The sequence below is a fragment of the Vanellus vanellus genome, assembly GCF_965231255.1.
Source record: "Vanellus vanellus genome assembly, chromosome: 4".
Lineage (NCBI taxonomy): Eukaryota > Metazoa > Chordata > Aves > Charadriiformes > Charadriidae > Vanellus > Vanellus vanellus.
Window position 1 is genome coordinate 29,676,494 of NC_138909.1, and position 25,449 is coordinate 29,701,942.

At 40.3% G+C, this 25,449-nt stretch overlaps 1 protein-coding gene across 1 annotated transcript in view; it reads left to right on the plus strand.

Moving 5' to 3' along the window:
- PPP3CA (protein phosphatase 3 catalytic subunit alpha) overlaps positions 1–25,449 on the plus strand; it is a 202,528-nt gene that overhangs the window by 64,104 nt on the left and 112,975 nt on the right. The window contains exon 2 of the mRNA XM_082482149.1: positions 19,185–19,385. Coding sequence (XP_082338275.1) covers positions 19,185–19,385 — 201 coding nt within the window. The remainder of the gene's footprint in view (positions 1–19,184; positions 19,386–25,449) is intronic.

Genomic DNA, 25,449 nt, shown 5'->3' on the forward strand with positions numbered 1-25,449 from the left:
AGTTTGGGACAAATCTTTTAGACTCACATTACAGCTTTTTGGATGACGGTGCAATTAGTCCAGCAATCTTTGAGATTATTGTTAGTCTAATCTTTAAACAAAGAAAAATGTGAAAGTTATTCTGTGACAACAACACAATCGACAATGATAAAACTTGAGAAATTGGAGTTTGAGCTTGCTGACTTGCCTGCATCTGGATAAGGGATGGATTCTTTGCTGCTTTGGGAAATTCCCAGAGGCGGTCTTGGACTTTGTTAATACACGTTCAAGAAATTAAGCACAAAGGATTTTGTTTCTTGTGTGCTAAATCCTACTTAGTAAACATTAGTATCTTTATGTTCTTAATGCTAAGATAATATTAATCTTAGAAAAGCCTTTGTGTCACACAAATGTAATATATAATACATTTGTACTTGCCTTTCACTTACATGACAGAAGGGCAGGATTTTCTACTCTTTATCAAGTTGCCGAGCAATTTGAGACTGCTTGATTCTACAGAAAATGATTCAGTTGAAGTGCACTTAATTTAATCTCCTCTGTTTCACTGAGTATTTGATAAAAGATAATTGAAAATGCCTCAACTTGTGCTTCAGAAAGTTGTACTTGTAGTTAAACCAGACTTTGGTTTGCTCTTTTTTTTCCTGCTCCCTCTTAAAGGTCAGTGGATCTTATTTGTAATGTGAATTATGCTGGAAAGTAAGCCATTTATGGACTCAGTCCAGAGCTGATGGAGCAGCCAGTTAAATGTGCATCTAAAATGTAGTTGTTGCATTGCTCTCTCTCTTACACTGGGAGTTGGTAATCCAACCGAGTTATCATTGGCCATGAGGTAGCCCATAACTGAATCAATATACAATGAGTTCTAGATTTTTCTAACAAGTCTCTTCTTGTTCATTTTTGAAAGTTACTCGGAAAGGGTGAGCGGAGCACATGAAAGATTGGGGTTGGTTTTGCTGCTTATTTCACAGTTTGCTGGAAGGCTGATCAGGGTGCTGGTTCTGTAAGGCGAGTTCCTTGCCAGTTATCATCCCAGTTATTACAGTCATTTTGATAGTGACAAGAGTAAAAAAGGCAACTCTTCTTGTCTCGCTTACATGTCCCCAATTTTTCTTTTTAATTAAAAGGGGAAAATGGTCTCTATTTTTTTTTTTCTCTTGGTGCTTTTTTACTGATTCTAATTCAGTGTAGGGTGTTCTGCATTCTTCCCCAGAAGATAAGGCTAGAAATACTACCCTATCTCCAACACAGCAAATTTCCTCCCTGTCTTTCACCATCCTTTTTGTCAGAAAATAAAGTTGTCTCTTTGTCTAACAAAATGGTGGTGATTTTGTCAAAGAGTCTTCTTTAAAGCTATTCAGGAAAACAAAATGTCTCTTAAAAAAGAAAGATCAGATATGGTTTATGAGCAGAGCAGTCAAAGAGATTAACAGAGTTTGAAGGAGATAGATAGGGGAAGGAAAAAACTTTTAAGCAAATAATGACTGAAATTAAATCTAGTATTTTGTAGTTTAAATGAAATCTAAAATAACTTGCCAGTTGTGAGGTGAAAGATATTCTTTCTACAGTCTGTGTGATACTGCTGTTGCTGTGCCTTACTTCTGGGGGCATTAACAAAAAAGTAATATAGTAGATAATTGTGTGGTTTCACTTCAAACATTAAAAAGAGACAGAGGGAAGTCTGTGGCTGCACGACATAAACGCTCTTTAATTCAAGCATTCAATAAAATTATTTGGGAAATGGTTCAAGAAGCTGAAGCCTTCTAGTTCTAGTCAGGAACTTGAAATGGAGTACACCAATGAGCTTCTGTGTCAAGGAGTTTCCACAGCTCTTGGCAGGTCTGTGGCAGAGGAAGCTAAGGAACAATAGTGTGGCTCAGGTAGGGCTGAAATTATTCCAACAGTGGCTTCTCTTCACCTGATGTACCAAGTCAGGAGATGACTCGGCATAATTGGTGTATTTCATGAGAGCAACAGGGCAAGCGCATTGGAAAATGAACGTGCATAGTTAGGTTGGACGAACACTGTTGGGCAAGCTTTTGCCACGAACTTCTTTTTGGCAGAGTAACCTTTCCTAGCAGGGAGGGAATATAAACAAAGGCTCTGTGCATGTGGCGTGAGGCATACCTGGTTAAATGAGCTACTTTGAGCTGCAGTATGCTGTGCCGTGGCCTGTTTGCTTTGATGGAAGCCTCCTTACTGGTTCTGCAGGCTGTGAGAGAAGGAAATTGGCCGTGCTGAAATGAAGAGCAAAACCCCAAACTCTGGAGCTTGAACATACATTGAACTAAATTGCAGTACTTATCTATTCCAAGATGGATTCATTCTTGGATATGCTCCTCCAAATAGGAAAAAAGACAACCAACCCACCCCCCACCCCCAACTTTTCTTCATAGACTCCAACAGATTAGGTGGCCACCAATGGGTGGTTGGCAGAATGCATAGAACCCAGTTACCCTTGGAGTGCTAGCTGGGTTTTGGAGAGCAATAACTCCCCCCGTCGCCCCCTCCCCCCCGCCACAGTAGTTTTTTACACTGTAATAAAAAGAAGTAAATTAGATTTCAGTCTTCAAATGATACACAGTGACGTGTTTTCAAAACCAAATTAGATGCAAATCACTTAGGCCTTTGCAGCTCCCGTTGAGATTTTGCACATGTTGGATGGCAGGAATTAATTCTGTTAAGTAAGTCTTATGCAACGTGGTATAAGCATCGTGAAAAATACAGCTTTCTTTTATGGTAAAGTACAATTGAGATAGTTGATAATATTTTTAGTGTGTTATAGTGTATGGTGCGTGGAGCAGAGTGAGAGAGGAAGATTCTGCAGTCTTTAGGCATATGCTATGGGAAAAGGGTGAAGTGAATGGTAAAAGATGTGATTTCCTCCATGTTGGAACTGGAACCAGATTAATCGACTGGGATAATTCTGGTCTGAAATAGAGCCTGTTTTTGTTATGACATCTACAGCATAGTCTACAAGGAGCTGGTTTTAACAAGTACAGAAAAATGCCTTTGTGTATCCAGTCATACAATGCTCTAGGGGAAAAAACAAAGTTATTCCTAATGCAAAAGTAGTTATTGATCTCTATTGTTTCTATAAATTTATTTATCTTTAAGCTATTTTCTTTTTATACTGGAATGTTTTAACTTTTTGTTGATGTGCAGACAACGTATTAATGCAACTCTCAGCTGCGTTTAAAAGGAAATACTGTAGGCCATTCTGGAAAGCTGTAGTTAAGTGGGGAAAAGCAGCTGTTCCGCTCTGCATAGTATCTATTGCGTTACAAATATGAAAAGAATATGAGAAAGTGTGGAAGCAAGTTTAAATATTGTTTCAGCTCTCCAGTGTTATTCCAGAGGAACAGTTAGCAAAATGAGAGGGCTGGGAACTGCCTTTTCTAATTTGTTCTGTGCTAGAAAACTGATTTAAAAAATAGTTTATTAAATTGGAAACAAAGGTATTCTGTACCTTTTTGATTGTGTTTTGGAGACCTTAATAACAGGGCAAGCGTTTTATACCTGATCAAAAATTACTCCTTAAGGTAAGGAAGAGACAAGCATCTGTCCCTCAGTTGAGCACTTACCTGCAATGTCTGCCTGGGTTTAATTTTTTTGTACAGGCACTTTTTGTGAAACAGGGAGGGCTTTTGAAAGACTCACCTTCTCCCTCGAGTTTTCTGATGATAAAAGAGTGTACTTCAACACTTCAAACCCGGAGCTACCCACTGGCTGCCCATAGAACATGAGAGACTCATTTGTGTTCCCCTCTCAGAGCAATATTGCTTCTGGAGATAATGGCTTTGCTGAAGGTGCTCTTTGAACAGAGGCAAGGTTGCTGTAGTGATTTGGGTCAAAATGAAGGTAGCCTTGTACTGAGGAGTTTCTTACGGTGTGCACTTCAGGTATAATACACATCATTTTAGAAGGATCTGAAGGATCCGAATTGCCTGGGGTACTCACAACCCCAAGACGTGATTCTTTTTACCCATTACCTCAAAAACTTGTTCAAATGGAATAGATATTTCTGGTGGTAATGTGCTTTTGGGGGTTTGTGCTTGAATTTGTATCGATCGAGAGTTAGTATAGTTTAGAAGCCTTGCAGCTACTCGGTGTGTTTGCTACATACGATCCTTGAGGCTTTTGGGAGCATGTGGATTAGTGTCCATTACCCTTTGAATTCTGCTGGAATCTCTCATTTGAGGTGGTTGGACTTCAAGGCGTATACTTCCACAAAACCTTTACAAAATTGTTTCAGTTTCTTTGGGTGGCACTCTCAGAAGTGACCGATTGTTCACATCTGCGCAATGTGATGTTAACTGTCAGCAAACCTAGAGAAGCATTTTTTTATTTCTCAGCTGTGTGTGATGTTGGGGGGTGTGTGTGTGAAAAGGGAATAAAGTCGGTACATCTTTTGGTACTTCTCTCTAGTTTGGCATAGCTTTAATAGATAAAATCTATAGTCTGTATAGGTTTTACTTGTGTGGATGAACAGGCACGCAGATATATAAATCCATTATAATTTCTGTTATCATAATTCGCTCCTTTACTATTAAACATACGAGTGTAATAAAGGTGTCAGCAGTATCTCTTGATAACACTATGGTGCGCATTATTTCCATAATAGATTGGTTATTAAATACAAAACATATCGGAGTGTCTTGTTTAGAATAACTGTGCACAGGTAGGTATTATAAATATGTCATGTCTGTGTGCAGTCTCTGTCCAACTTAGGGGTACTCCTGCATTTGTTGCAGGTGGTGCAGGGTAACAAAAGTTAAAAATCACTTCAGAAAGCATAATCATTGTAATTTTTGCAATTATTTTTAATTCTGCAAAGCTGAAGGTATTTAAAAAACCCAAGCGCACAAAACCTTGTGATTTTGAAAATGTGTAGGGCAAAGTGCTGGTCTGGGGATATCTCTCTACATTTTAAAGGTGCTTCCTTTTGTTATGCTGTTCCCTATGGCAACTGTTGCCTTGGTCATAGCACATCCAGAGAAGTGGTGATGAGGTACTGGCTATGCAAATCTTCACGTACTTCCCATGTCAGTTAGGTGTATATTTCAACTCCATCTTCCAGTTAATGATATTATGTACCCTTTTTTGAATGTCATTCTCACATATGGTCAAAACTAGGAGAGCTTTGCCCTGTCTCTGAACAGCAAACCACTGTGCAAAGGCGTTCATCCTCTTACCAAGGAGAGAACCATAGCAAAGCCTTGACAGAGGTAGTTTGAAGTGCTCGTCTTGCAAGTAAATACCAGGCATCTGCAGGATCCCCACTGAAGGCTCAGCTGAGACACGTAGCAAATATTTTGCTGCTTCTGCGATGTTTTCACCCACCCTAGTCTGGGTTGCATCAGGGCATTAATCAGCACAAAGCATCGCCGCGGAGATTTTGCTGCAGGTGTATTATCAAATCACAGGTCGAGCTTACAACACAGTGAAGGCTGCGCCAGGGGTTTTGAATATGTGGCACGTCAGAAGCTTGCCTTTAAAACGGAGTAAAAAAAAGGGACAATTCCAAAACCTAAATATTTCTGAATTTTAAATGCCTTGGGAATTACCAGGTTCTATGTTGGTGTTTTTACTCCCATTTGATTTTTAGAGGCCAGCTGTACACCAGAGGTCTCGGAGATAGTTTTGTGTAGGAGAAATAAGAAGTGTGTGAGGGGTAATTTTGTTGAATATTGTTTCCTAAGGCTTTATTAAAACTGCATGAGTACGTACAAATGTAAGAGTTTAATCAAACAGGAGAAAGTCTTCTCTGTGTGGTTACATATGTGTTTCAGGAGGTGTTGAGCACCCAAACTCTCTTCCCTAATTTTTTTTTTCCCCTCTAATTGTTTTCCCACTGCTTGCCCAGGCTGTGAAGTTTTCTCCCTCCCTGCCCCCCTGAGCTTCTCTGACCTTCCCACTGCCTCTCTTACACTGTTGGGGAGATCTGCATGAAGCAAGAACCAGTGAATTCTCTAGCCTCCTGCTGTCTTGTGCCCCCTCGTTTGAGTTGTGAAGTATGCCTTTTATCTGCGGGTCTTTATTACACACTTAATGCAGACCCGTTGTTCAGCGTGAGAGGTAACTGCAGCCTTGGAAAAATGCTTCTTTCACTTACAAGTAGCAGGAACTAGCCCCTTGATATTTGAATAAAAGCACTAACAACCCCATGTTACACTTAAGTCAGAGTTGTTTTCCTTGAGTCAAGATGATGTGCACAAATGAAGTAATGCACCTAACAAAATAGAACAGCGCAGCACTCTCGCTGAGAGGAAAAACCACCCGGCACGTTCATGGGTTGTATATCCTGGTTGGCTTCTTGGTACTAGGTTGGGGTTACGGCTTGCTTCTCTTGGTCCTGCTTTGCCTTATGCTGCTTTGCTTCATTATGGTAATAATGTAGTAGGCCAGCTATATTAGTTAGATCAGTAACGTCAGTATAATGATATTTCAGATAGATAAATTCCTGTTTCTTGCTAAGGTCATTTAATCAAAAAGTTCTGATGAACCTTACAGATCAGCTCATCTCTTGGTAATACAGTGAGCAAATGGTCTTGAGAGATTAAGAACCAGTGACAATGTGTAGGCTAGTTTTGTCATTTACGATCCATTGGTGAATGGATCTATTTTTTATATTTCCATGAGAAATATCAGCTGTGGCTTCTCCTCTGGCTAATGGTGCTTACTTTCATGTATAAGCAGAAATCTTGCAGAAAATCTGACTTTTGGTTTTCACTGATCCTTATGTGGAAAACAACTTAATTTTATTTGTCCTAATATTCACTATTAATAATAACTTCTATAAATGTATGCACACTGCAGTCCTGCCATGCTGCAGCAATAGCTTGCACAGTTGTCCCTCCATTCTTCTCCCCCCTGAATCTTGTAGCCATACCTGCATTCCAGGCTAATTAAAACTTTTCAGTTCAAGGAGGAGTAATGTTTCTTACCTTCTCAGAAGGGGCACTAACATTCTATTACTTCTTCCTGGTGGAAAAGACTATTTCCTCAGCTTCTCTTGAAAACTTAACTGCTTAGCATAAAAAAAAAAAAAATAATCAGACTCCTTAGGATCAGAGAAAAGTTGCTCATGCAGGAGAGGAATGCTGCCATCAAAATTCCTGACCCTGGGACAGATGAGGCCATTTTTTATGCCCAGTGACCACTGAATGTCAAATGTGGAAGTGGTCTTTTGAGCAGAAGGCATGAATTTAGTTTCCCTGTTGCCTTCATCTGTCTAGGTGGCAGCATCACATTTCCTCTTCTCCTGTCTGATCCAGGGCTTTTTAGTCATCTTTGGAAAGTATTTTGGGCTCGGTCAAGGTGGGGGAGAGGACCTCCAAACCTCAGCTTGGACAGGTCTATAGCTGAGATGTTCACCAAGAGAAGAGGAGATAGTGTTGAGCTAAGGTCTCTCAGCCACAGCAGTTCGCTGAACGAAGGGAGCTCTGGCTGATTGAAATCTCTTTTGACCTTGGTTTGAAATAAGTGACTGCACTAAGGGATTTGAGACCTGAGGTGTGACTGAAAGGGCCTCCCTCCACCTCGCCACTAGCAGATGAGAGAGTCCTCTCTTCTTGGTTTCTCTCTGGTAACTGTGCTCATTCGCTGGCTTTTTTGGAAAGGGTGCTGGGAGCCCTGTTGTGCCGTGCTGGTCTGCACGAAGGCATCCTTCACAGAGCCACTGGGCCCAACACATGCTGGTGGATGACAGAACTGAGTGCCCCGGTGCTGAGGTCTCTCTGTGGGTGTAGTCATCAGCAAGTGAAGATTAAATTGTTTGCACATGACAGACCTGGGAATAAAACACAGGTCTCCGATTCTCTCATTGCCTCATAAAGCTGCTTTTTTAAACTCCAATGTTCTGCTTAAGAACAGGATGTTTCAGAGAGTATCAGCAAAATGGTAAGTTTAGACAGATTTATTTTTATCCAACATGTTTATTACGCAGCAATTGAGATCTGAGGGAAGATACGGTTTACAAAAAATATAAAAGCATCTTTAATAAATGAAGGATTTGGATTAAATATCCTTTTAAATACAGAACTAGAAGCTTATACTGAGGGCTTTGAAACTCTGTTGCTGCCACATATATGCAGATAAACCCCAGAACAACAGTTTAAAAAAAAAAGCCTATTAAAGTACACAATGGTCCAATCAACAAAAACTTGCCTTTTAAATTTTTTTATTTTTTTTTTACAATCCTGCATGTGTTATTTTTAAAATAAAAACAACTTTCTATGGCAGTCCACATTAGTTGATGGAAATAAATATGAATGCGGAGAGGCGCTGCTTGGGAGATGAATCCAAGGCAGAATTTCCATGCAGATGCTCTGTGGTGTAAGTGCTGGTAGAGGCGAGCCATGAAAACCGAACAAAAATACCAAGGCTGATTCATAGCCACATTATTTCAGATTAATGCCAGTGTCACTTGGTTTGGTAAGTTTTATTTAGACATCCAGAGCAGGCTGAACCCTGTTTCAAAGCTCACACTATGATCCGTTAATGCTGGAATAGAAAGAACACTTGTTTAATGGAATTACAGCGGCATAGCGCGGTGACGAATGTGGTCCATAATCTTTAGCACTGATCTATGCGAACTCTAATAACATCACAAGGAAATTAGTTCTTTGAGCATGTTGGAAGAAGAACAAGTTGCTGGGAACTGGTTCATACAACGCACTGGAAGAGTTTCAACTCTTTTCATCGGGAGCGAGAGGCACTGTCGCTTACAGGGCCCATGGAGGGCTTGTACGACCCTTTGCCTTCCACGCGCGCCATGTCTGAAAACGGAGGGCTGAATTTCCCTATTAAAGGTTCTAGTTTGAACTGAGGTACTATTTTGAAGTGGCAAGCAGGATCTGTGATATCAGGCAAGATGGAACAAATTGTGCTGAGCATGTCCTGAGTTGATTAACATGCAGTTCCAGGAGAAGCCAGTCATTTAAACTGCATCTGGGTATTTACCATAAAGACTCTGCTTTGGTTTTTTTGTGTTTTTTTTTTGTTTTGTTTTGTTTTGTTTTTAATATGATTCTGCGTAACATTACATGTATGCCCCTAAATCCTAATCTAGACAAGGCCAAACCATGCTGTAAAGACTGTTGGTGTCTAGCTGTTAAACTGCAGAGGAGAAAAAAAAAAAAAAAATTCTGGGTATATGACCTGACCTCTAAACCAGAAAGGGCTGTTATTGGGTCAGTAATAGGTGTAACCTGGCATAAATTAGTTTTCTTATATAATCAAGTGCATTTTATTTTATGCCTATTCTGAGATTGCTGTCTATTATGGCTGAATAAGCAGAATTAGGTTTTTAGTATAATTCTGAAATGATGTTTTTCACACTAGTACGTGTAGAGCTTGGCCAGTTCCTCTTACAGCACAAACCAGTGCTAGTCAGTATAGATTCACCTGTGCAGAAGTATGCTGATTTAAAACTTCTGTCAAAGGCAAAAATGCTACTAAAACAAGCAAAGCCATTCAGGATTAAAATAATAATTAAAAAAAAAAAAACAAAAACAAAAAACAAACCAAAAAAAACCAAAACCTTAAAGCCCACCCATTAACTGCTCTTTCCAACTACTTTTTAAAGTGAATTGGGCTCCTGCTGCACTTAGTCCATGCACCTATTTATATTTGTAAGGCTTTACTCTTGATTTATACAGCTTTGGCCTTGTCCGATTGATTTGTGAAGTGCTGGTGTTGACCTGCTACTTACTGCAAGTCTCATGACCACCGACGTAAACCACATTAACGTTTACAGATCAGAATGATTTTTTCATTTAGTTCACATGGAATAGTTGTGACAGTAATGTTTTAAATGTTCTTCATATCCTGATATTTATTGGCTTCGGTAAGGTGTTTGGGTTTTTTGGTTTGCTTTTTTTCCCCCCAAGGTTTGGGGGGTTTTTTGAAAAGTTTTAAATAAACTAAATCTTACATTGTTCAAAGATGCTACTTGCAAGTCCTTAGCAGCTTAGAGCCTGGAAGATGCAGGCAGTAAAGTACCGAGCTCTATTACTGTCCCCATCCCCTTGCCTTTGCCCTGTAGGCTGCAGGCTATTTGGGCAAGGTATCGATTGCTAGATGCCAAAACATCCTAAATTCGAAATATAAGGTGTTTTTTTTTATTTTTTTTTAATGATGACTTTGTAACACCAGCAGGAATTTCCGTTTCCTCTGCCTGGTGAATAGCTTTTGGACTTCCTTGTAGCAGAAAGAGATGAGCTGGTCTTCCTCATTCCAGGAAGCAACTTCTGCAGGCTGACATTTAAGCAGAGCGACTTCTGTAATGTAACATTTAAGCAGTGTTAGAAAACAGAATATCTGCAAATAAAGGTTGCTTAGCCTACACTTCCTCTCCTTCTAGGACTGTTTTTAACAAATTTGTGTGGCTAATGCAATACCATGCTCAGTTGTCAATTTTTGGATACTGAATCTTCATTGTATTTGCATCTTGTCCTGACAGAGTGGCTTCGGAAAGGAAAGGATGTTTGCTTTTTTTTGCCCTTTCGCATGTCACTGGAGACTTTGAGGTAGACATCAAAGCTAAGCTGATTTCTGACCAAACGTGGTAACGGTACCCCGTTATGCTCAAAAGGTGTGAGAGGGTCTTAACTAAGACCTCAGCTTCTAGGTGAGGAATGGTCTGCAGTGCTCCTTTTAGCTACGTTGCCAGATAAGAGACTGAAATTTGGTAGTATCAACTGACTGAAGTAGATTGAACTGGAAAGTCAGAAGAAAATGGTGCCATAAAACTAGTCTGTATTGACACCTGAAGGTCATTCTGGTCCTAGAACCAATTATTTTTTCCCCAGTTGATTGAAATAATTTCACATGCAATCACTTCCAAATTGTTTCCAATTCAGAACAATAGTGAAGTCTTACCATAGAAAAGAAATTATCCATCACTCAAGTATTTTGGGGGATGGAGGAGTGCGCCTGATTGCTTATCTAAGTCTTGGAAGACCTTTGGTATTTTCCATTGTTACAGGGTTTTTTTCCCTGACTTTGTTTTCTCCAAATGAATTGTTCCTATAAAGGAATTTAAACTTTGGATAATTATTGTTCTCTGTTCCAAAAGCTAATAAAAACAAAGCTCAACAGTATGCAGTTGGAGGCCTATGGAAAAACTTGGGTGTAACACAGAAAGTAGAAAAACAAACTTTGCTGATGAGGCCAGGAAGCTACGATCACATTTTCCAGTTTTAACTGTATGCGTTGGTCCTGACTGGGAATATTTCCCATTAAACTGAATTTTTCCTCTCTATTTTATTTTGTAGTTGTTTTTTTTAATCCATCAGCTGTGGACAGGAGGGGATAATAAACATCAAAGATATTTGCATGTGATCTCAAACACAGGGAAAGGATACGTTTTTGTAATATTTTATAGGGGCACCTGTTGCTTTGTGTTCCATAAGACTGGTAGGATTTGTTTGCTTATTCCAGTAGTTGGCCAAAAGATACTCTGGGAATGCTGTTAGTAAATAACCACATGCCCTATGACTGTATATTTCAAATAGACCTGTTTCTTTAAATTATGAGGCTTTTCTTTCAGTCAACTCTTTTTAAAGTGTACTTACTTCCCTTTCCAACCCATACCTCTTCCTGGGTTCTCAGGATATGCTTTCTGACGTGTCTGTTGCCTGTAAATGCTTTTCTGCAAAAGTCTCCATGTGGTTATTTTCAGATTTTTTTGAGAAACTAAAAAACATTTTTATTGCTGATTATTTGCTAATGATTGAAGATTAGATTTCCATTTGGCTGGTTATTGTAATCCAAATTTTTGTGTGTTGCTGATATCGATGCTCTAACTTGTAAAAGTGTTCAGAGCACTTGCGATGGGTATGTGTCAGTCAATTCACTAGATGAAAGTCAGGCAACCAAGGGACTCTTGTGTGTTTATCCAGGCCTTTGTGTGTTTTATTACTCTTCATTTAAACCCAGAGTAAAAATAATGTATCACTGCTCTGACTCTTTTGAAGAACTCCGTTAGGTGAATTCTTCTTTAAGGTTTTTAAGGCTTCCTGTGCTGACTATAAAGAACATCAAATCCTATATTGGTGGATTGGTGGGTGTTTTTTTTTTTTTTTATGGATTTTTTTGTTGTTGTTGTGTGGTGACTTAAGGTGGCATAGCTACTTGTGGTTGTTCTTTTCAAGTATAATATGACCTGAGTTTATGAGAAGGCTGGTTATATTCTTTGAGAGAGCTGAAGAAAAGTGTTGCTCTATACTTTTCTTGTTAGGTACTGTATATTCTGGAGAAGGTCAGGAATGTAGAAAAAAGACTATACCAGTTCCTGAAGTGGTGGGAAGGAGCAATACTGTGACCTTTAATCCTCTTTGCCTGATAGCTCTGAGAATGGGTAACTTTGGCAGAAAGACACCGTTAGGAATTGAGATTTGAGGACACTGAAAATACTCTCTTACCTCAGCTGGGTAATTCAACAGAAATGTCAGAATTTCAGCCCAGTTCTGTGGTTCCAACTTAATGGTGACTTTCAGTGCCCTTCCTCTCTGCTGTGCCACTCATCCTTTTGCAAAAAGATCCCTGTGTGCTCATTGAAATGACGGAGGTACCCGAGACAAGATTATCCTGTCAAAAACATATCCATGTTGCTGAGAGGTAAGGAAATAGCTCCCAGCACAACGTGCAGTCCCTGCTTCGCAGCCGGTCAGGTGCAGCTTTCTCCTGTAAAGCAGCAGGGTGCTACAGGGGAGGTGAGCTTAATCTTTCTTTTGCAACTTTGAGGCTCAAATCCTACAAAAGCGTTTTGCGTAAAGAATTTGCTTCCTATAGGTACCACAGAATTGTGCTATATGAGGACCGCTTGCGATGTGCTCGATGGGTTGGCTCAGGTGGGGCATTTCACATGAGGAGTGAAGAGTACTGATGAAGAAGGCCGCATCAAGTGCCTTAGCATCTGGAAACAACTTGGCAATATGCTGAGGACACTACACAATTGACATAGCTCTTCCTTTTTCCTTTTATAAACACCTTCCTAGCATAGCCTTTGTCCAAAGTTAGGCGAGCTTCTCTGAGGCAATTCAGTCTTTGCTGTTGTGTTCTCTGGTTATGATTGAAATGTCAGAAGATATTAAAAACAGTCATCAGAGCTGGGATATTTGATGTAGTGTCTTTGTTATTTTCTTTTTAATTTTGAGCCTTCATACATCAAGAAATTATGCTAGCAAGGCTCATATCAGTCTTCAGTGAAGCACTTTCCTTGCCAACCTCTGGTACCTTCTGGTGATAGCACCAAGGATTAGAATTGGTTAACGACTTCACCAGCAGTTAAGCAGCTCTGTTGTGGTGGGTTTTATTGCCCCTAACTCTTCTTTGGAAAGGATGCTCCCCTTCATGATACATGAAGAGGAGCCAGTGATCTTGGGTAAATACTCACCATTTTTACCACAACTGACTGTTAAGTCTATTGATAATGGTTATTTCTGGGTCGCAGGTGCTATTGTCTCTTCTCAAGTGGCCTATTTTCTGTGCTGCCAGCTGAGATATCTGTCAAAGGAACTCTTTTCTTTCTATTTTCTCTCTAAATTTGGTATATGTGGTCTTTGTTGAAAAATGACGCTCTTGTCTGTTCCAGATTTGGTTTACAGGTGCTGTTATTCTAAGGTGATTTAATGCAACAGTGCTTTCTTTTTGATGGACTGTTTCTTTATGCAGTCTTGACTAGCTCGCCCAGTGTAACCCTCAGCTTTCTGTGAAGCAACATACCTTGTTCTTGAGTGACGTTGATTTAATTACATCTTTAAACAAATATAGCTGAGTCGAGCATTTATGATTACACTGCAAGAACTTCTTGGTTATGGGGAAAAAATACTGCTAAATTTCTATAGGAAACCTCATAGGTTCTCGTTATTTTATATTGTAGATTTATTTTCCAGATTTGATTTCCAATGCTTTCACCATATTGACAATTACTAAGTTTTGTCAAATTGTTTAGCGAAAATCTGGGAAGTAGATTTAGTAAAAAACCCCCAACCAACAGTTCTCAAATACATCATGTCCTAAAATGGCACGTGAACATTTGGTCTTTTAGAAAGTGGTTGCTAATTCCAGTGATGTTTCTGAACCAGGAATAGCTACCAGGCAGGCTTTACATTGTGTGTGCCTACTCTTAATAAAAGGAGCTAATGTAAAATGAAACCTGATAGTTTTTGTTAGAAAATAAAAGAATATGAGTGCCAGTGAGAAAAACTTGGTTTGAGTCTTACACCGTCATATAAATAGTTGATTTTTTTTTTTTACCAGGTAGAAATGTATTTTTCCGTCTAAAATTCAAGTGAACAAAAAAACTAGTATTCACATTCTGAATGCTATAGTACAATTTTTTAATATCAAAAATAATTTTTTTCTAAATAACTCACCCTTCTGTATACTACTCCTAAAAAATACCTGCTAAGAAAAAAAGGGTGTAGGTTAAAAAAAGATCCCAGTAATCCGTCGTGTGGGAATGGTGAACCTGTTGCCAGATAACTGGTGCATGGAGATGAAAGCATTGTCCCTGTGCCGCCTGAGGAAGTCTGTTTGCCACGTGAGAACTCGATGTCCCGCGTGGCTGAGCGGTTTTGGCAGCGCCCCTCTCCCACCGCTTTGGTGAGCCCTGCACTGCCTGGGAGGTTCCGCTCTGTTCTCCTTAGCAGCTGGGGATGGCCGTGACTCATCCTCTTGTCCCTGTCTGTCACCTGAAGTAGTGTTCTTGGGGAAAAAAAGAAAAAGTCATCGTTCCTTCCCTTTTGGTTCACAGTAACCCTGTAAGCTAGAAATTCATAGGCAACAGTGCAGGAACATGCTCAGAGTTATGTTGTGTTAAACGATTGCCAGTAGGTCAAAAAGTTGATCTTTGGCTGCTTCTTTATATACTTTATATACTGGACTGTAGGTTTGGTCAGACACGGCACGCTACAGAAGTGCAGAACTTGATTAAATAGTAAATACTCCAGTATGGATGTTATTGTTCAGCAGGAATGCCCAAGAACATGCCATGTGTTGAACCACGTTGTAAAATGGGGGTAGGTTTTCAAAGTCAGCCTGCAAAAAGTGTTAGTTGGCTATTAAAAATGTTCCTGGCTTTCGGAAATAAGGTTTTGTTGGCGTTTCTGAGGTAGGAAAAATATTAGGTGTCCTCAGTCTGAAAATTATGAATAAATAGATGTGGGAAAAAAAAAAAAAGCTGCAGTGACCTGACATGTTCTTGCACACAGTTTAAGCGTTGACCTGTTTAATAACTTATGCTCTATCCACTGCTATAGTGCAAATGTTTCGCAAAATGCATAATTGCAAATTGCCATCAGGCAAATGTAATGCATTGGGTTGTTGGGATGATGATAGTTACTGGTGTGTTTTCCTTACAAATGAAGAGGAGAGCATTTATTTTTCAGAGAAGTATGGTGTGCTATAAACATAGTTACATACAGACATCCAGCATAAGTTATATGAAGTTACAGGACAAGCATTACAGAGGGAGATAATTTACAAGAAACTTGAATATTGATAAAAGATTTTTTTTTTTCTTATGGGTGGCCTTCTCAGAGAGTATTAATTTAATGTACAGCTTCATTTCTAAATGAATAATATATAAACAATATAATGCTTGCTTTGCCGCGTGCTTGTATTTTATTTATGTGTGCACACATGGTCCACTCTAATTAAGCACAGCTCTTTATGGTTTATTTATTTGTTCTAGAGAGGCTGCTTAATATTTGAGAGAAACAGTAATGATGTGTCTGACCTTTGCAGTGGCTGTGTTATTGGCGAGATGGTTTTTGCAGGAGCCTGCAAGAACAGTAAAATAGCAGGTTGATCTTTTTCTCCATTTGCTGGAACATGCTCAAGAGACCTGATAGCACAAGAAAAAAAAAAAAAAAACAACAGTAAGTGGTTAAAGAGTATTTTCTTGTGTTTTCAGATCTCTGGAGGATGCTACTGACAGGCTGAGGTAAAGGGTTAAAAACTTTGTTTCTTTGCTTTTTGTTGTGGTCCATGTTTTATTACCAAACCACCAGGGTAGAATTGCATATGGTGAATAGTTGTTTTTTGGTTTTGTTTTTAACACCAATGCAAAGAAATAAATGTAAATGGAGGTGTAGCCTGGTCCAGGGTTTATGTTTTACAGAGTATGGATCAGAGTCCATGACTTTCTTGTGTGATGCTCTTGTAGAGGGGATTTGTCACTAAACTTCCTAAAAATACGTGTGCTATGTACATGCAAATTTTATCGCCTGAGCCTGTGCCGTGGCGAGGAGCTCAGTGGTGGCAGCTCTATCCACCGCTCCTGCCTCCTCCTGCCTCTCCCCGGTGGGCTCCTCTCCCGGCTCCCCGCTCTTCCCCATTGTGTGTGCTCTGTGTGCACAGTGGCTGTCTGATGAGGCTCTTGGTTTTATTTCTGATAAAAACAAAACCACTGGGGGAGAGAGAGTTATTTGTTGCAAGTGCTAATGGTGTAGGTTTAAAAAAAAAAAAAAAAAAGGCAGAATAAGAAAAACAGGTATGGAGAAGCTGTTGAACACCTGTGTACTCAGATGGTAATGTTGCTGTATATAAAGCAATGGAAATTAAATGTTTGCTGCATTTATAAAAGGATTTTGGTTGATCCAGGTATTTGTGGGTGATACCAGTAAAGAACGATGTTTAACTGGCTTCCACGTGAACATGACCATTTCTTACGTTGTTCTTCTGTGGAAGCTCTGTGTATGTCCACATACAAAATTAATATTCTCATAATGGAAGATGCAATTTGTGCTCTATTCAGTCACTCATGTTTTTGCTAATTAATCATCTGCTATTGGAACAGTATCTTTTTTTTCTTTAATTAGCTACTGGTACATGCTTGTTAGAAATCTGCCTGCAGATATTTTACAGTGCTGCAGTGTATGCTATATTTTTCTCTTAATCGGTAGGTAACATTTCATAGCCCTTGCTTGCTTCTCTGTTTTGCTCTGTCTTTATAAATGTAAAACTCTCCTTTCAGCATACATGCATATAGGGTAGTTACCTCAAAGAAATAGTATGCTGCATAGGTTTTTACACCATGATACCTTTGGGGAAGAACAGAGGTGGGTGTCTTGCAAAGGAATGCAAGCTAATGGTACGTGCTTCTTCCAGCCAAACTGATTTGAGATAAGTAACAACTTTTCCCTCTGCACCTTACTTCACACAGGAAATTGGGATCATTAGGACTAGCTAGCCTTCTGGCGCTTTGGGTTTGTGGTGTTTTTTTAATTTTTATTTTTATTGCAGGAGGAGGGTGGAGGCTTGAAGAACTGCTGAGTTCTCATTCACCATCCTTTTTCTTGCAATGGTTATTATTTTCCTGTGTTGCATGATGAATTGTTTATAGCTCATGTATATAGCCGTCTTGCTTTTGAGGGTCTGCTGCAGATATATGTGAAAGACTGACAAAGCATATAACCTCATTTCTGTGAGTGTCATGGGACAGGCTTAACTGCAGTAGCTGTGAAAAGCGAGGCAAGGCTTTAGTCTTGAACAGCCTACCTCTTGTCATAGAAGTACCATTCCAAACATAAACTGATATAAAGCAGTCCAGGAGTTCTTGTCGATGGAGTGAGAAGATCGTCACGGATCTGTGGCAGGGCTTTCCAGAGCTGATGGCTGGTTTAACTTCACTGTTGGTTGTAGGTGCCATTGCTTCAGGAGAATCCTGGTGGTGTCAGGGATGTCTTAAACTTTCACCTTCTCCCCCTTTTGTCCCACGTTTAAGTCTGAGAGCACTCGGGCTTCAGTGTATTGCAAAGACAGATATTCATTAGTCCACACTAGACTATAGCAGTGAATGGACTGCTGGAGCTAGGGCAGCAAAAAGGAAAAAAATAATTGAGCCCCACCACCAAAAAGAGCATTTTCTGAAGATGTTTGTGTTTAAAATATCTCTGGAAAATAACTGCACAAAGTGAAATTGATTATTATCTGCTGTCTTACTTCTGGTAGTGTAAGTGACGAGTTCTTGGCTTGGGCTTTAAATGTGTGTGACTTGTTTGACTTTGATGTGGGCTGTTTCTGAAGTACACTGCTTGTGAAATGGGAAGAAAATTGAACCTAAGGGATACACTGATCCGCTGCGTTAGGGTTTTGTGCCTCATGATGTGGCAGAGCTGCCAGTAAGGCGCTCCGTGGGAGCCACGGCCCTTTGGCGGGGATGGGGTTGCGCTGCGGATGCGGCCAGCTGAGAGCAGCCCTGCGGCCACCTCCTCTCCCTGCTCCGAGCTCCCCAATAACCTGACCCTCCCGCAGCTGCGGCAGGGATCAATATAATTACCCTGTGGCTGGCGAGGCCACTCCAATTGAACTGGGAGGGAAAGGGGGTTAAGCCGGGATAATGCTCCAGCCTCATCTCAGCAGCTGACAGCATCACCTCTGAGCCTTCTCGCCCCAGCTGGCTCCAGGAGAGCGGGAGCAGGAGCAGCTGAAGTTTGCCGCACGCCACAGACCTTATGTGACGGCAGTAGGCAGCTCGGGAGCTGCTGCCATGTTGCTAGGGCAACCCGCCTATTTATTTATTCATTTATTTCCAACTTCAGTCTGATCCATCCTCTGCCCTGCCTTTGCTGGAGTGGTCTGTTTGGCACTCGGGCACGCTTTGATGGGCTTCGAACGCGTCTCGCGTAGCTAACTATTACTTATACGGGGAAGACATCTTCCATCCCCCTACTCCAAGTCATTAGAGAGAGGTCTGTCTTGGATTTTAGCCTTTTAATTGGAGTGTGTCTATGCATGTCCATGCACAGAAATTAAATATTGCACTTGGTTGTGCATTTTATGCTCTTAATGGAAGGGAGCATTATATCAATGTTCTCCAGTGCTACTAGAGCAGGTTAAGCTCCATTCCCTTCTTTCCCTGATATTCCCATGCCTTTTGGGGGGCTTGTTTGAATGTATCTACCTGTAAATACGGCCTAAAATCTTCCTCTCAGTTTTTCATAAGCATGAATTAGTTGTCCTTGCATGCGTGAATAACGTCGCCTGCAGAATACACGCACTTTAATGGTATCTTTGGTAATATATGTACAATTTAAACCACAAATTATAAGAGGAGGTAGAAAATTCACGTTAACACTGTTTTGCAGCAGAGATGTCTTTTGAAATGTGTCATTATCAGTAATAGAGGCTTTACTGTAAAAAGTGACCAGATATTTTTTTTTTTTTCCGCTCAGCTGTCCCATTTCCTCCAAGTCACCGGCTCACAGCTAAGGAAGTGTTTGACAATGATGGAAAACCCCGTGTGGATATCTTAAAGGCACACCTTATGAAAGAAGGGAGACTGGAAGAGAGTGTTGCTTTGAGAATAATAACGGAGGGAGCTTCAATTCTTCGCCAGGAAAAAAATTTGCTGGACATAGATGCACCAGTCACAGGTTAGTGTGGAGTTCTGATGATGGAGGGGGTGGTTGCTGGTTTAGGATATGTTATGTAATGCATGAGTGTATGTGGTTTCCTAAGGAGCTGAAAGGCAGCTTGAAAATCGTTTGTTTTCTCCAACACTCAATTCTCTCTTTGTCTGCTACCATTTGGATAATGGAGGCCATCAAGCGGCTTGTAAATTAGAGGAAAGGATCACATCTGCTGAGCCCTTTCTGTTTCTAAGACAGAGAACATTTTTAGTCCTTAGGAGAAGACTAGGAGAACCTCTTTAAACTTGAAAAGTTACCTGCCCTTCTGCACCAGGTATTAATTCCATAATTTTATAGCTGTCACTTACCATAGTAGCACTGTTCAGACATACAGACAGCATTGGGCTCTGAAAGAACAATGGTGTCAGAGTAAATGGAAATTTTAATTAAATGCTAAGAAAAATAATGAGTGCAGCAAAAAGGAAAAAAAAAAATAGCAGAATCCCAGTTTGTGTTGCCTGGGGGATTAATGAATTGTGCTGGTTGCAGAACCCATTCTGCCCTTGACTATCAAATGCTACCACCCGCTCATTAATCCTCAGGAAATGCCTTATACTTTGAATTTCCTTCTCTAATTGTCTCCTGCCTTCAACTGCATTCTGAATGTATGAATGCATTTGTTTGCTCTAATGTGCCTCCTCCTCTGTTTTGTTGTTGTTATTGGATATGAACACATTTGTGGCAAGAAACTGATCTGTAGCATAGAAAGTTAGCTCTGGGGCAAAGGGTAACTAATTCCAGGCATCTTAAATTATGAAACCAAACTGTAAAACTTGGTTTAAGAAGGCAGGTCCTTCTGTCACTTTTGTTTCTGGAGAGCCTTGACAAAAGTAAAAGAAATAGGTTCATCTGCTCTAGAATAAGTGTTACTGGACTTTATTATCAGTACTGGTAGCATTCACCAAAAACTACGTATAAGCAGCAAAACCTTTATTTTCAGGAATCCTTCTCTGAAACTGAAGAGCATCATGTCTGGACTAGGATTATAGCTTGTAATTTTAAAAATGACATCCAAATAGGGTAGTTTGACCTGGAGAGGTACTGTGCATCATCTTTTATGTAATAATTAGCTTTTCATGCTGCCGTACAATTCTGATGGAAAAGATGTCAATCATGTTGCAGCTCAATGAATGAATGAAGGAAACAGGACGAATAAAAGGATCCCCTGAGTAGACTGAGAACAAAGTTGTAGAGATACTTTCTCTGACACTTCAAGATAAATGGAAGAAGTTGTAGAGGTGCAATAACGTTGTCCACAACTGAGTGTCAGACATGCAGAAATTCTACCTTTCTGTGGATATTTCTCTTATTTTTGAGTGTGATTTTTTCCTTTTTTTTTTTTCTTTTAATCCATCGAGAGATGCAGACTGTAGGAGGATGGGTCTGCTGTGTTGTGTCCCGACTGATTTCCATAAGCCCATGTTTAATGTTCCCTCTCTCTTTTTAATTTTTTCTTTAAAAATTATTTCTTAAATGCTTTTGAAGGTATCAGAATTGTTCTGAATTATATTTTGGAGATTAATCTCCTGAAGGTTACCCCATTCTATAACACTGGTGTAACTTAAGTCTTTGATTCTTTTTTCGGTTGAGCCTACATCTTGCTTTGTTCCTGCTTTTGAAGTTATTCTCACACAGTGATTGTGGTACTGCAGCATTCTTTGGAGTGGCTGGTAGCTACTCTCTTTTAAGCTGGTGTAGGAAAGCTGGGCTCCTAGTGCTTGTTAGAGGGGTAGCTGAGAAGTGCTAATGTTCTGTATGAACAAACATGAAAGCTGGAGTTATGAAAGTGATCATCAAAAAAAAGAAAAAAATAAATCATGAGGGGGAGGTTGGGAAAGCTTGTGAGACATGTTGTGGGCCTGACAATTTTCTTGGTATGAGTTAGTATGACAGCAGGTGACTGGATAAAGAGAATATCAATTGACCGGTGATATGGTGGAAGTGCAAGGCATACAGGCAATCAAGAAATAACCATGGAGTAGAGGAAAGCTTTTTTTGAACACATGGAAGAACAAACAGAACCACTGATAGAGTGGAGAAGAAAATAAATTTTAAATTTTAGACATGGCCAAGCAGTCTTGTTGAAGAGTGACAGTCAGAAATCATCAATATGGGATCCTTTGTGGGAGATGCATTCATCTTTTAGAAACATATCCCTGTAGTTGTTTAATGAGATGGTGATCATCAAAAAGAAGAGAGAGAATAGAGCATAACTGTTGAAGTAAGAGCACTGTGGATTAGTACAGTGATATACTTGATAAATGTTAACGAACATGAAAAGTGTTTGGGTTTGTTTTTTTTAAAGCCTTATGCAGCCATCCCTGTTTGAAATTTCTCTTTTGCTTATTTTAAGGGGTGAAATAATTGTCCTCAGAAAAAGTATCAGAGTTCTGTTTATAAGCAAAGTCATGTGAAATAAAGTGGGTACGCAGAAGACCTGGATTTTAGGGAGATGACGACTTGTATAATGGGGGGGAGGCATGCAAAAGAGCCTTACTGTGGCATGCACAATCCCTTATTTCACATTTATGTATAAAACTTACTCTGTGTTTCCGGTTAGTGGGAAGCACCAATGTGTTTGTCATTTTGAGTTAATACATTTTGTTTTCAAATTTGGCAAGGTTTTAAACCTTTTGAAGTATGGCTGATGAATTCATTGCGACCTTAGCTCAAATTCTCATAGTTTGCTACGTACATACGTACATGCGTGCATAGTTTGCTACGTACATACGTACATGCGTGCATAGTTTGCTACGTACATATGTACATGCGTGCATAGTTTGCTATGTACATACGTACATGCACGCATAGTTTGCTGCAGTTCTGGCTTACAACCGAGGTGAACTGTTCCTGCAGTTGTTACACAGGGCTGCTGTTCGCTGGGTATGAATCTGAACAGAGCCTGAACTAAGAAGACGACTCTAAGTCCTCTGCCATCAGGACTCTTCTTGCATCTGGGAAGTGTTGAGGCAACTTTGTCTTGACTTGTGAATGTGAGTTGGGAAGGATGGAGAAAATTGGGTCAAAAAAAAGAGAGCATATGGAGGGAAAGGCTGAAAGTAGGGATAAAAAGTGGTGACAGGGGCTACTCAACAGATGACAAGGAGGTGGTTGAGACTGGACACGACTTGAAGACAAGAATATGTGATAGAGGGGAAAAGCTTGGGAGACACAGAAATGGCCAAGAGGCTGAGTCAGAGGTTGATAGAGGATGGCTGGGCAGGCAAAGTAGGAAGACGAACAAGAGGTTGACAAAGGTATTGGGTCTATCTGGGCAACACACCCTGGGCCTGGCTGCAGAGTGATGGCTGTGGTAGAAGTAGTTACCAGTACAGACCTGTCTCATGACTGGCAGAAGTGAGGGGCTGGCACAAGGGTTGTGGGGTTATCTGGGTTTCCTGCGTGGGGAAGAAGCAAGTGAGGCACCCTGGGCTACCAGGATGCTTTCCAGTTGCCTCCAGCACCATGGGGAATATCCATGCCAGCTTTCACCCACCAGGGAATGGGCAGACGGCAATGGGACAGGGAGCCACCTTCCACAGATGGATTGTTCCCGACTTCATCTATACCCTTCTGTCTTGGGGCATGTGGTCTTCGTCTTAAGCTTGTGGTTCTAATGAGGTTGATCTACCACTAGACTACAGCTGTTCAGTGTTCAGAGGAAGGATGTCTCTATGGCAGCCTTAGAATTTCTAGTCCTGTTTTATGTTCATAACAGTATAATGACACATGGAGAAATTGGCTCGTTTTTAATTGTTTTTTTCTAGAAGGCTAAGGAAGTATATCTCTGAACCTCCCTGATGGCAATATTTACTGAAGTCACATTCCAAAGAACAGTTGGGAATGCCAGATTTCAAATTGCCTGGGTAGCTTCATGTGGCCTTATTATATAGGTTCATTACTACACAGAACGCTTCTGGGCAAGTGACATACACTACCCTTTGCGTGATGACTGACTAATTACCTGCTTGTTTTTATGGGCCCCTGCTTCCAGATCCAAAGTCTGCTGTTCTTAAGTACTGAACACTCTTAACTGCATGCCAAGCATGTGTCCCTTTGACTTCAGTGCATGAGTAACTTTCTCTGTGTGTAAGTATACATGGATACCGCTGTGTATTATAGAATTGTCTATAAAATGATAAGTTCTTTGGGTTTTTGAATGCGTTATGTCACAAAAACAAATTTAGATAAAGCCTTTGATTGCAATGTTACCTTACTTGGCTCCCAGTCTGTGAAAGGGACCCTTTAGTTCACCTGTGTTTTGAAGACAGTAATTCACAGATGTCTTTTGAAGTTATGAGGTACTGCTATACTGAGTGGTGGTGAAAGTATGTGAGCAAGCTGATCGTGCTGTCTTGAGAGTAAGGTTCACAGAAGTTTTGTAACTAAAGCATATTTCACACAAGTGAAGAGAACACAACTTGAAAGTAGCTCACTGCATGAGTATGGTTCATTCTGTCCACTGCATGGAAGAGAGCAGAAAGTAACTATATAATTAAGGAATTTGTAGCATAATGCATATGCAAGAGAGCTTGTACTTGAAACCTTAATTCTGCCGCATCCTAAATATGGAGTTCTTTTTTTGCCAACATGTGGTGTTCGCTTTAATTACTAGGTGTATGATTTGTTGACATTAATGGGCCTCAGTTCACTGGTCCTTTTCAAAGCAACCAAACCTGCACTTTTGGAACATGATAAATTGCTGTTTTCCAACATCTGCAAAAATTACCAGCTACAAGAGGTTAAATAGCATTATTAATCTGAAGGGGCTGGGTTTAAAATATAAGAACCCAAAGGTCTTATTGCAGAATTTGATTTCAACAGCAAAGTAGCTGATGACAACAGCCAATTCCAGCTTTGAAGCTACATCTAATTTTGAAGTTGGCTCTGTTTTGAGCAGAGCGGGTTGCACTAGATGACCTTCCTGCCTTAACTTTTCTGTGATTTTAACTTATACCTCCTTAAATGACGTACTTTGCCACAGGGTAAACCTAGAACTTTAAGTGGTATGTTTGTCTAATATGTATCATTGTGTGTCTTTGCCTGTACCTTTTGGATTATTTTTCTCGAGGATATTGTTAGATTTACAGATTCTGAATGAAAATAGCATATGTCTTGCATGTGTGACTGCACAAGTGAATAAGCTCGTAAGAGATGTGTGGTGGTTCTTTGGAGGTAAGTCTTTTTTCTCTGATGATATCTATTTTTAAAGTAATTAACGTGTGCTCTGTTTCTTCTTGAAACATTTGACATCTCTCTTTTTGTGTACTTGGTGTGCACTCATTTCAGTTAGTCTCTGCCCGTCGTTATTAACAAGAGTTTCCTCTTCTACACTGAGAACACAAAAACCTAAGTCATATGCATCTTTATAAACCTGTGCTTTTTTTGCATATGGCGCTCACATGTAACGTATGAACATTAGCAAGGCAGCTGCCTGTGTACAGAAGTCCTCAATTCTGTTTGTAAGGGTTCCACCATCAGCTGTGACAATGCCAATTGTGGCCTGGTGACAATAGCCAGGCCATGTGCAAGGCACAGGGGGTAACATCTGTTAGTCCCTCATTTAGAAAAAATGGCAAATAGGTAAAACAATCATATACTCCTGATCTAAACCTTCACATGCTTCATTGAGAAAGCCCTGACTGCTCTCCTGTGTTCAAAGCTTTCTGAAATGCCCGGTGCACACACCTTGGTGTGCAAAGATAGGTGAGCACTGGATGAAGACAGAATAAAAGCTTATTGTTCCAGTATGGAAACTTTTATAAAAGAATGGGAAAGTGTCTCAGTCTCTGCAGAGCTTTTCCTTCATAGAGTCATAGAATCATAGAATGGTTTAGGTTGGAAAGAACGTTGAAGATCATCAATTTCCAACCCCCCTGCCATAGTCAGGGACACCTCCCACTAGACCACGTTGCCCAAGGCCACATCCAGCCTGGCCTTGAACACCTCCAGGGATGGGGCCTCAACAGCCTCTCTGGGCAACCTGTTCCAGTGCCTTACCACCCTCAAAGTGAAAAACTTCTTCCTA